At 42.0% G+C, this 12,521-nt stretch overlaps 1 protein-coding gene across 1 annotated transcript in view; it reads right to left on the bottom strand.

The window, feature by feature from the left end:
- Nucleotides 1-12,519, bottom strand: part of LOC110503983 (gamma-aminobutyric acid type B receptor subunit 1) — a 48,575-nt gene extending 36,056 nt beyond the window's left edge. The window contains exons 1-5 of the mRNA XM_036973530.2: nt 12,132-12,519; nt 8,946-9,032; nt 8,632-8,696; nt 7,845-7,983; nt 3,471-3,656 (exon numbers count right to left, since the gene is read on the bottom strand). Coding sequence (XP_036829425.1) covers nt 3,471-3,656; nt 7,845-7,983; nt 8,632-8,696; nt 8,946-9,024 — 469 coding nt within the window. The 5' untranslated portion in view covers nt 9,025-9,032; nt 12,132-12,519. The remainder of the gene's footprint in view (nt 1-3,470; nt 3,657-7,844; nt 7,984-8,631; nt 8,697-8,945; nt 9,033-12,131) is intronic.
- Nucleotides 12,520-12,521: the final 2 nt, after the last annotated feature.

Below are 12,521 nucleotides of genomic sequence, written 5' to 3' on the forward strand. Positions count from 1 at the left end.
AAAATTACATTTGTTAATAGTAAAATTGATTTGGTGACTGGTAGTGTACGTAAATGCAACACTAACACTGTGTGATGTTTGTGAATTGTTTCATTCTTCATGGATTGATGCGCTATACGTGTTACTCACTCCACATGTACAGTACTCCATGCTCCTTGAATTAACATCAGTATGTGGGCTACTTTTACTGTATTGTCTGTATACCCTGTGGAAGTGACGGCCATTTCCACTTTTCTTTTCTTTTTTTCTTTTGATTGATTTCACCGTTATTTAACCAGGTAGGCCAGGTAGGCCAAGCTCTCATTTACAACTGCGACCTGGCCAAGATAAAGCAAAGCAGTGCGACAGAAAACAACAACACAGAGTTACACATGGGATAAACAAAGTAAGTCAATAACACAATATAAAAATCTATGTACTGGTGTGCAAAAGAGCAAAAATAAGTAAATTAAAACAATATGGGGATGAGGTAGGCAGTTGGAAGAGCAATTTACGGATGGGCAATTTACAGATGGGCTGTGTACAGCTGCAGCCATCGGTAAGCTGCTTTGACAGCTGACACTTAAAATTAGTGTGGGAGATTTAAGTCTCCAACTTCAGCGATTTTTGAAATTCGTTCTAGTCATTGGCAGCAGAGAACTGGAAGGAAAGGCAGCCAAAGGAGGTGTTGGCTTTGGGGATGACCAGTGAACTATACCTGCTGGAGTGCGTGCTACGGGTGGGTGTTGTTATGGTGACCAGTGAGCTGAGATAAGGCTTGGCTTCACCTAGCAAATACTTATAGATGACCTGGAGCCAGTGGGTCGACGAATATGTAGAGAAGGCCAGCCGACGAGAGCATACAGGTCGCAGTGGTGGGTGGTATATGGAGCTTTGGTGACAAAATGGATGGCATGGTGATAGACTGCATCCAGTTTGCTGAGTAGAGTGTTGGAGGCTATTTTGTAAATGATATCGCCGAAGTCGAGGATCGGTAGGATAGTCCGTTTTATGAGGGTATATTTGGCAGCGTGAGTGAAGGAGGCTTTGTTGCGAAATAGGAAATGTTGCGAAATAGGCCGATTCTAGATTTAATTTTGGATTGGAGATGCTTAATATGAGTCTGGAAGGAGAGTTTACAGTCTAGCCAGACACCTAGGTATTTGTAGTTGTCCACATATTCTAAGTCAGAACTGTCCAGAGTAGTGATGCTAGTCGGGCAGGCGGGTGCGGGCAGAGATCGGTTGAAGAGCATGCATTTAGTTTAACTAGCGTTTAAGAGCAGTTGGAGGCCACAGAAGGAGTGTTGTATGGCTTTTTCGCTCGTTTAGAGGTTTGTTAACACAGTGTCCAAAGAAGGGCCAGATGTATACAGAATGGTGTCGTCTGCGTAGAGGTGGATCAAGGAATCACCTGCAGCACGAGCAACATCGTTGATATGTACAGAGAAACGAGACGGCCTGAGAATTGAACACTGTGGTACCCCCATAGAGACTGCCAGAGGTCCGGACAACAGGCCCTCCGATTTGACACACTGAACTCTATCTGAGAAGTAGTTGGTGAACCAGGCCAGGCAGTCATTTGAGAAACCAAGTCTGCCGATAAGAATACAGTGATTGACAGAGTCGAAAGCCTTGGCCAGGTCTAATGAAGACGGCTGCACAGTCCTGTCTTTTATCGATGGCGGTTATGATATCATTTAGTACCTTGAGCGTGGCTGAGGTGCACCCGTGACCAGCTTGGAAACCGGATTGCACAGCAGAGAAGGTACGGTGGGATTAGAAATGGTCAGTGATCTGTTTATTAACTTGGCTTTCGAAGACTTTAGAAAGGCAGGGCAGGATGGATATAGGTCTATAACATTTTGGGTCTAGAGTGTCACCCCCTTTGAAGAGGGGGATGACCACGGCACCTTTCTAATCTTTAGGGATCTCAGTCGACACGAAAGAGAGGTTGAACAGACTAGTCATAGGGGTTGCAACAATGGCGGCGGATAATTTTAGAAAGAGAGGGGCCAGATTCTATAGCCGAGCTGATTTGTACGGCTCCACGTTTTGCAGCTCATGTCCCAAAATCTCTTGAATGGGCTTCAAGATTATATCATAAAATTCAGGAAAACGCTGTCATTTAATATATTTACACTACCAGTCAAAAGTTTTGGCACAACGACTCATTCCATTTTCTACAATGTAGAATAATAGTGAAGACATCAAAACTATGAAATAACACATATGGAATCATGTTGTAACCAAAAAAGTGTTAAACAAATCAAAAATATATTTTATATTTGAGATTCTTCAAAGTAGCCACCCTTTGCCTTGATGCCAGCTTTGCACACTCTTGGCGATAAGAACCAGTTAGTTACAGGCCGTCTAATGTTTTATATCTCAGATTACAGTTTTTTTTGCCAGCCAGTACTTTTTGAAAATGAAAACAATATATAAAATAAATGGAGACCTGCAAGCTTTCGAAATAGAGAAATATACAGTTGATTGGTGGGAGATGTAGTTCATGTGTGTAGTTCAAATGAGATGGTTGTAAATTCTCGGCTTCGTGCTTCTTCTTCGGCGTCAAATACGTTGAAGTAAATTCATACCAAAATACATATACATTTGAACAAAACATTCTTAGCCTACAAAACAAGAACACAGATGTAAAATTGATGTCACTTTCATTGGGTATTACACAATCATTCACAATTATTCATAAAATATGGCTTGTGTCCACCAGGTGGCAGTACTATAACTCCCTGTTTAAGACAAGTACACAGAACAGGGGGATGAATGTCAATTGGATTTCTTGGATTTCTCGCATCCTCCCTTCTTGTCTCCTTCTCAGAATGAGGAGAGGAACCGAGGTGAGGAACCTCTGATCTTCTCCGCCGTTGTGTTTTGAGAAGGAGGCAAGGAGAGAGGATGCGAGGAGTCAAGGAAATACAATTGACATTCATCCAAAGAAGCTGAATACTTATCATTTCTACCTATACACACCTATGATTTGCACACAAAACAAAGCATATACACCATTGTAGAATACATGCATGGACACACAACTATAATGACAATATATCAATGTACACTGAGTGTACAAAACACTAGGAACACCTGCCGTTCAACGCTGCTGGGTTTTTCACTCTCAACAGTTTGTATCAACATTGGTCCACCACCCAAAGGACACCCAGCCAACTTGACATAATTGTGGAAAGCATTGGATCCAAAATGGCCCAGCATCCCTATGGAACACTTTCAACACCTTGTAGAGTCCATGTCACGACAAAATGAGGCTGTTCTGGGAGAAAAAAGGGTGCAACTCAATATTAGGAAGATGTTCCTAATGTTTTGTACACTCAGCGTATATTGGTTTGTCTATGTATGTTTCCATGGAGTATGTGTGTTGTTTCTCCATTTCAAAGCTAAACCAAAGCATTTAATATCAACACTAATATCACAAATGAATAACAGGAAAAGATTGGGATTCCATTCCGCACTTACAGAGGCAGACAGGTTTGGGTGAGTCCCATTTGCCCAGCTTGGTGCAGTGTGTGATGTTCCTGCCCTCCAGCATGAAGCCAGCGTGGCAGCTGTAGTGCAGCACGGTGCCCTCCACCGGTGGCCCAGGGGGCTTCAGCGCCACCCTCCCATTCTCCAGGGACGTCCACACACGAGGGCACAGCAGCACTGGGAGAGAGATGGGCAGAGTAGTGGGGGAGGAAGGTTAGTGGGAATGACAGCAGTCATATTTACAAGACATGTACTAACTGCCAGTGTGTCTCTGCTCTCTTGCCAACTCCTTATGGAACATATATGGCATGACAATTCTATAAGGAGTTGGCAAGAGAGCGGAAAACAGATTGGCACCCAGGCTACTACGGTACCAGCGTTCATTTTGGCAGCTTTTTTCTATTTAGTTTTAGTCTTCAAAAATATTTCAGTCACATTTTGGTAATTTCCTTCTTCGTTAGTTTTAGTTATTATCAGTTGACAAAAAGAATTGGACAATTTTTGTTTCGTTTTAGTCACATTCATTTTAGTCTGTGCATTTTTTTCAAATTAAATAATTAATACACCACATGGCCAAAAGTATGTGGACACCTGCTCGTCGAACATCTCATTACAAAATCATGGGCATTAATGTGGAGTTGGTACCCCCTTTGACCATTATTGGTACCCCCTTTGACCATTATTCCTCCTGCACCAAACTTTAAAGTTGGCACTATGCATACGGGCAGGTAGTGTTCTCCTGGCATCCGCCAAACCCAGATTAGTCAGTCGGACTGCCAGATGGTAAAGTGTGATTCATCACTCCAGAGAATGCGTTTCCAATGCTCCAAAGTCCAATGGTGGCGAGTTTTACACCACTCCAGCCGACACTTGGCATTGCGCATGGTGATCTCAGGCTTGTGTGCGGCTGCTCGGCACTTACAGCTGACCAGGGCATCTCTAGCAGGGCAGAAATATGACAAACTGAATTGTTGGAAGGTTGGCATCCTATGACGGTGCCATGTTGGAATGTTGCTGAGATCTTCAGCAAGGCCATTCTACCGGCAATGTTTGTCTATGGAGATTGCATGGCTGTGTGCTCAATTTTATTCAAATGTCAGCAACGGGTGTGGCTGAAATAGCCGAATCCACTCATTTGAAGGGGTGTCCACATACTTTTGTATATATCATGTATTTACCTCTTACTTCCATCATGTGCACATTCAGCTAGACTTGTCCAACTAGGCCTACTATCCCTGAATATAGCTGACACATTGCTATTGCGGCCGATTGTAACCAATGTCAGCCATGATTTACCATATACAGTGGGGCAAAAAAGTATTTAGTCAGCCACCAATTGTGCAAGTTCTCCCACTTAAAAAGGTGAGAGAGGCCTGTAATTTTCATCATAGGTACACTTCAACTATGACAGACAAAGTGAGAAAAAAATCCAGAAAAATCACATTGTAGGATTTTTTATGAATTTATTTGCAAATTATGGTGGAAAATAAGTATTTGGTCAATAACAAAAGTTTATCTCAATACTTTGTTATATACCCTTTGTTGGCAATGACAGAGGTCAAACGTTTTCTGTAAGTCTTCACAAGGTTTTCACACACTGTTGCTGGTATTTTGGCCCATTCCTCCATGCAGATCTCCTCTAGAGCAGAGATGTTTTGGGACTGTTGCTGGGCAACACGGACTTTCAACTCCCTCCAAAGATTTTCTATGAGGTTGAGATCTGGAGACTGGCTAGGCCACTCCAGGACCTTGAAATGCTTCTTACGAAGCCACTCCTTCATTGCCCCAGTGGTGTGTTTGGGATCATTGTCATGCTGAAAGACCCAGCCACGTTTAATCTTCAATGCCCTTGCTGATGGAAGGAGGTTTTCACTCAAAATCTCACGATACATGGCCCCATTCATTCTTTCCTTTACACGGATCAGTCGTCCTGGTCCATTTGCAGAAAAACAGCCCCAAAGCATGATGTTTCCACCCACATGCTTCACAGTAGGTATGGTGTTCTTTGGATGCAACTCAGCATTCTTTGTCCTCCAAACACGACGAGTTGAGTTTTTACCAAAAAGTTATATTTTGGTTTGATCTGACCATATGACATTCTCCCAATCTTCTTCTGGATCATCCAAATGCTCTCTAGCAAACTTCAGACGGGCCTGGACATGTACTGGCTTAAGCAGGGGGACACGTCTGGCACTGCAGGATTTGAGTCCCTGGCGGCGTAGTGTGTTACTGATGGTAGGCTTTGTTACTTTGGTCCCAGCTCTCTGCAGGTCATTCACTAGGTCCCCTGTGTGGTTCTGGAATTTTTGCTCACCGTTCTTGTGATCATTTTGACCCCACGGGGTGAGGTCTTGCGTGGTGCCCCAGATCGAGGGAGATTATCAGTGGTCTTGTATGTCTTCCATTTCCTAATAATTGCTCCCACAGTTGATTTCTTCAAACCAAGCTGCTTACCTATTGCAGATTCAGTCTTCCCAGCCTGGTGCAGGTCTACAATTTTGTTTCTGGTGTCCTTTGACAGCTCTTTGGTCTTGGCCATAGTGGAGTTTGGAGTGTGACTGTTTGAGGTTGTGGACAGGTGTCTTTTATACTGATAACAAGTTCAAACAGGTGCCATTAATACAGGTAACGAGTGGAGGACAGAGGAGCCTCTTAAAGAAGAAGTTACAGGTCTGTGAGAGCCAGAAATCTTGCTTGTTTGTAGGTGACCAAATACTTATTTTCCACCATAATTTGCAAATAAATTCATTAAAAATCCTACAATATGATTTTCTGGATTTTTTTCTTCTCATTTTGTCTGTCATAGTTGAAGTGTACCTATGATGAAAATTGCAGGCCTCTCTCATCTTTTTAAGTGGGAGAACTTGCACAATTGGTGGCTGACTAAATACTTTTTTGCCCCACTGTAAGCTACGAAGCCTTGGCTATAGAGGTTAAACAATTTAGCTATACAGCTCTTTTCTCCCAATCATAACCATTGGATGGGGGTAAATAACAGTGATTCCTTTAAAAGGGGGAGAATCTGAGCTTTCCAACAATGCCAGAATTATTACTGTACTCCTTACCTTGTCTCCAGGCTCCAATTGCTGACGCATAGAGCCTGGTAACAGTGGGGACCGTTTGGGATTTGCTGAGTGACATGATAATCAATTCAAATTCTGAGCAAATCACACGACTATGAGGAGTGGCTCCAAATCGAGGCAGAAAAGTTTTGTTATGGTGCATCACATATCACCATTCATGCTAATAGCTAGCCAATGTAACTCTGCTAGCTGTCCTGTAACACAATGTCACTGAATGCTGTTTATACACTTCAGATATAGCAGACTCTGGAATATCCATATTGCACGAGCTAATCGAGTTCTCTTTGTTGCCCCCGGATGCAGCACACTTAGAGGGAGGTTCTAAGGGTTGCGCTAGATGGTGATGGGCTGAGAGATCAGCCAATTAAAAACAGTGGTTGTTTCGTCCGCTCCTGCCATAGGCTTCCTGTCAAGTCCCGTTCTGAGGCGTTCGGAAACCAGATGGTTCGACAGAAAGAAAGCCAGGCGGTCGGCTAATACTCCTAATACTCAGCAAATAGCATTAATATTTCCAATCTGAAACACACTGCGCTCACATTTGCTGACAATGAGAGGATCAACACAGATGAAGAAGGCGACATGGGAAAATAGAGCTCCCAATCTGATGTGATCAAAGCAAAAAATAGTCTACATTGAAATAAGAGAGATTAAACATGATTGTTTCTAGTAAAGGTTAGTTACAATTGAAGTGTCTTGGCCTGCTGGCTATGCATCAGTTTAAAAAAAATGATGGGTGACTGAAGTGACATGTGTGGGAGAGCTGGGCAGATCAGCTCAATCAGACCATGCAACTGAAAGACGTTCATTCTGCCAAAGAGAGGATTGCATTACATATTCTGCAAAGGCATGCATATTTATGATTGGAAAAAAACAGATGAAAAGGAGCTTCATGTCAATTTGAATGTCCATTTGTCTCATGTGGAATTCTCATATCGTTACATTTTCATCAACTGAAATGAAAACTAATTTGTTACCATTTTCATTTTTTTTTTTTTTTATGTCTTCTCGTTATCGTCATTCGTTTTCATCAGGAAAAATAGGTTGTTGACAAATATTTTGTCATAGTTATTGTTGATGAAATGATCACTAAGTTGCAGAGCAGAGTGGCGCACAATAATCAATGATACATCAAAGATATCCTTAAGTGGTAGCAGTAATATAGTCTAGTCAATCCAGGGATTCCCTCTGACAGGCATTGAAGAGGGAATTTACCCTTAGATTTACCCTTAGAGTGACACTGAAGTCAAGCGGGTAGGCTGTAAATAAAGTAGAGAGTACTTACAACATCTGCTGTGCAGTGTGATGTCGGTCCATGTGCCGTTGGGAAGGCACTTCCTGACCTTAGGGCCCACTATGACCCTGTTCCCCCTGCAGATGTACTCTATCTCGTAGTCCACTGGTAGGATCTGCACATTGCGGATCTACACACATAAATAGATGACATAGATTGATGTTTAGCTATGTCTTTAAATATGTACATCACCTGACTAATGAGTAATTTTTCCTATAGGCTTGCTATGATTAGGACAACAACAACATAGTAGACACTAAATATGGCCCATGCTAGAGAGAACCAAAGGGGCGATTACGTCAGAATTGACAAGAAAATATATGAGCTATTTCTACTTTATCTAGGGTTGGATATGATTAAAGGTAGTACTGATAGTACTGTGATAATAGTGATAGTACTGTGGTAGGAGTGATAGTACTGTGATAGCAGTGATAGTACTGTGATAACAGTGATAGTACTGTGATAATAGTGATAGTACTGTGGTAGGAGTGATAGCACTGTGATAGTAGTGATAGTACTGTGATAAAAGTGGTAGTACACTCTTAGAAAAAAGGGTTCCAAACAGGTTCCTCGGTTGTCCCCACAGAAGAACCCTTTTTGGTTCCAGGTATAACTCTTTTGGGTTCCTTGTCGAAACCCCTGTGGAAATAGTTTTACCTGGCACCAAAAAGGGTTCTTCAAAGGGTTCTCCTATAGGGACAGCCAAAGAACCCTTGTAGGTTCTAGATAGCACCTTTTTTTCTAAGAGTGTACTGTGATGGTATTGAGAGTACTGTACCTGTTCTTGTGTCAGGCCTCTGTAGCGGATGCCTCCATCTCTGGGAGGACGGATGATGGCACAGCCTAAACAGGAGACAGGAGAAAGACATGATGAGTGGAAGAATAATCACTTACAGTAGTCTACATTACAGTCATGAGATATATTACACTTCAATTATAATCATCACTTCATCTAATGCCTTCCTCCATTCATTCAACAACATTGTGAGGATGCTCCATTTAGGTCATTTTGCAATCTCCACGGTTTACTGCTAACACACTTACACAAACACAAGTTGCACGCACATGTACACACACAAACACAATCATTACCTCCAGTTGTTGAATTATGCATGGCCACAACAAGAGATGGCAGAGCATACAGAATTATAAGAAACAATAGCTGTGCCATTTCTGAATCTGGAGAGAGAGAGAGAGAGAGAGAGAGAGAGAGAGAGAGAGAGAGAGAGAGAGAGAGACTACAGGATTAAATAAGAAGATAATGAAATTAAGCGACAGAGAGGGAAGGTAGTTTTAAACAGCCTTTACACAGTAGTACAGTCATTATATTGTAACAAAAACCTCAAGTTCATTGGAGGAACCAACATTCATAATGGGACAGTCTTAACACATACACTACAGGTTAAACATTTTAGAACACCTACTCATTCAGGGGTTTTTCTTTATTTGTACTATTTTCTGCATTGTAGAAAGACATCACAACTATGAAATAACACATATGGAATCATGTAGTAACCCAAAAAGTGTTGAACAAATCCAAATATATTTTATGTTTGAGATTCTTCAAATAGCCACCCTTTGCCTTCACATCGGCTGATGTAAAAAGGACTTTATAAATACATTTGATTGACGACAGCTTTGCCCACTCTCAACCAGCTTCACCTGGAATGCTTTTCCAACAGTCTTGAAGGAGTTCCCACATATGCTTGTTGGCTGCTTTTCCTTCATTCTGCTGTCCAACTCATCCCAAACCATCTCAATTTGGTTGATGTCAGGGGATTGTGGTGGCCAGGTCATCTGATGCAGCACTCCATCACTCTCCTTCTCTGTAAGATAGGCCTTACACAGCCTTGAGGTGTGTTGGGTCATTGTCCTGTTGAAAAACAAATGATAGTCCCACTAAACCCAAACCAGATGGGATGGCGTATCGCTGCAAAATGCTGTGGTAGCTATGCTGGTTAAGTGTGCCTTGAATTCTAAATCAATCACAGACAGTGTTATCAGCAAAGCACCCCCACACCATTACACCACCACCTCCATGCTTCACAGTGGGAACCACACATGCGGAGATCATCCGTTCACCCACACCGTGTCTCACAAAGACATGGTGATTGGAACCAAAAATCTACAATTTGGACTCCAGACCAAAGGACAAATTTCCACCAGTCTAATGTCCATTGCTCATATCTCTTGGCCCAAGCAAGACTCTTCTTATTATTGGTGTCCTTTAGTAGTGGTTTCTTTGCAGCAATTCAACCATGAAGGCCTGATTCACACAGTCTCCTCTGAACAGTTGATGTTGAGGTGTGTCCAGTCATGATGGACTGTTGTTTCTCTTTGCTTATTTGAGCTGTTCTTGCCATAATATCGACTTGGTCTTTTATCAAATAGGGCTATCTTCTGTATACCTGCCCCCCCCCCCCCCCCTGCATTCCAGGTGACTCCCTCGTGAAGCTGGTTGAGAGAATGCCAAGAGTGTGCAAATCTGTCATCAAGGAAAATGGTGGCTACTTTGAAGAATCTCAAATATAAAATATATTTTGATTTTCACTATTACTCTACAATGTAGAAAATAGTTTTTTTTAAATGAATGAGTAGGTGTTCTAAAACTTTTGACCGGTAGTGTAATTCATAACAATCGACAAGGACAACCCAGATGATCATCTAAACTAGTGACCAAACAAAAACATACACCAACCTTCATATGTACACTATTCATCTAGTAACAAAAACCTCACCTACAGCAGTTTAGTGAGTAGTACTCCTACCACTAAAGACCAGTGTGTTAGTTGTTACTAATATGTACTCGCTCCATACGCTATAATGAGACAGTATGAGAGCAGAACTCACTCTGCCATAACCCTTTGCATAATGGAGTGGGGTAGGTCAAGACCGCTCACTCATTCCAACAGTGTGCTTTCAGTGCTAACACAGCCGACACACCAGCCATACGAGTGTATACTAAAGTATAAATACACCTAAATATAGCCACTCGTTTGAAGTGCTGAATAATGAATGCAACTTCATCATGTTGTCACACAGAGAGAGAGAGAGAGAGAGAAAGAGGGAGAGATAGAGAGAGGAACAAAGCTCCACAGTGAGACAGATGGTGGGAAGGAAGGGAAGGGTAGTGGAGGAAGACAGACAGACACTGTTGGATACTTCATTAGCATTATGGTGAATTTATAGAGCACTAACAAGAGCATGCAGGAGGAGACAGACACGGAGAGAAAGAGAAAGAGAGAAAAGGTGGGAAATGCAATGAAAAGTATGTGTGAGACAGAGACACAGAGAGAGAGAGAGCGAGCGAGGGACAACACAGTGGGAGACACTCCTCACATACTGAGAAACATAAAAGCAAACTGTGTGAGCGTGGTATGGATCAGACAGCTTAAAATATATCAAGCTAGCCAGCTTCATAAATATTATGGTAATGTCAGTGGCCTATATTAAATCAACAAGCTGTGCTGTAGCTTTAGGTGCAGAAAAATTAATTGCAGCACCATGGACAGCGGATGTATCTGAACAAAAGATTCCAACTGGGACGAGCATAGAGAAACAGATATTTCAGGACCATGGACAGCACCCACGGCATCACAGATACGTATCTAAGCCAGAGACCAAAACGGCGACACACAACATTTCATCCAAGAGATGTAGTTTATTTATTAAGCAAGCCACATCTGATATGCTATTAGAAAAATGCTAAAGCAATTGAAAAATAACCATATGTTTACAATGGTGTGCAGGTGGATTTAAACATCGAGACACGTTCACTGGACTGATATCGCCTACAAACGCTTTAATGAGGGTCGCTCTTAGGGTGCTACCAACAGTAGGCTACTGGTAATTGCTGGTCCGTGTTGACACGGCCGGGAATCCTTGACGGCCTATCGAAGAAGGCCAGCCCTATATCCGTTTGCAGAATTCAGATTTGAGAAGTTCGGATTTCATGTCAATTCTAGCATGCCATTCATTCCCATAGCCTAAAAACATTCACTGAAAATGTGCAAAATATGTCTAAAGATAAACTCACGTCATTAATAGGTAGGACTGTGTGTTATATTATGCTACGATAAAAAAAAATGTAAAGTCGTTCCTGCTTGGCGAAACCTGTCATTTACGAGAATACAATTTACATAGGCTAGAGTAGACCTGTCATCTGAATACAAATATAATACAGTCAAATCTATGCAAGCTTGATTCCTTAGAATTATGCACGATTGTTTAGGTTGCATACTGAGTAAGAGATTGTAGCATGTAATCATGTGTACTTACAAATACTTTCAACGCGCTCAATCAAGATGACCGTATGTCCGTCGGTTGCGACTCGTTTGGGAACACCCAAATGTCGAATTATTTGGTCAAATGTGCTTCTTTGCAACGTATTGTATGGCTATGTTTTTATGGCTACAAATGTGCAATCCGGTCCCCATGCATAGGCTATACATTGAATGTCAAAAGCAACCGTATTAATCAGTCTATTGCCATCTACTTCAATTTCGTATGGTGAAAAGTCAGAAACGAATAATGTACATATAAATACACGCACTATATACAATCGCTTCCCCATGTACGACGAAACACCGAATCCTTACACTCCCCTCCCTTTTTTCTCTCTCAATACAATCTCCAGCTAATTCACGACGTCATGATGGAGAGACGTAC

The sequence above is a fragment of the Oncorhynchus mykiss genome, chromosome 3 (assembly GCF_057628025.1).
Source record: "Oncorhynchus mykiss isolate SJ-2025 chromosome 3, ASM5762802v1, whole genome shotgun sequence".
Lineage (NCBI taxonomy): Eukaryota > Metazoa > Chordata > Actinopteri > Salmoniformes > Salmonidae > Oncorhynchus > Oncorhynchus mykiss.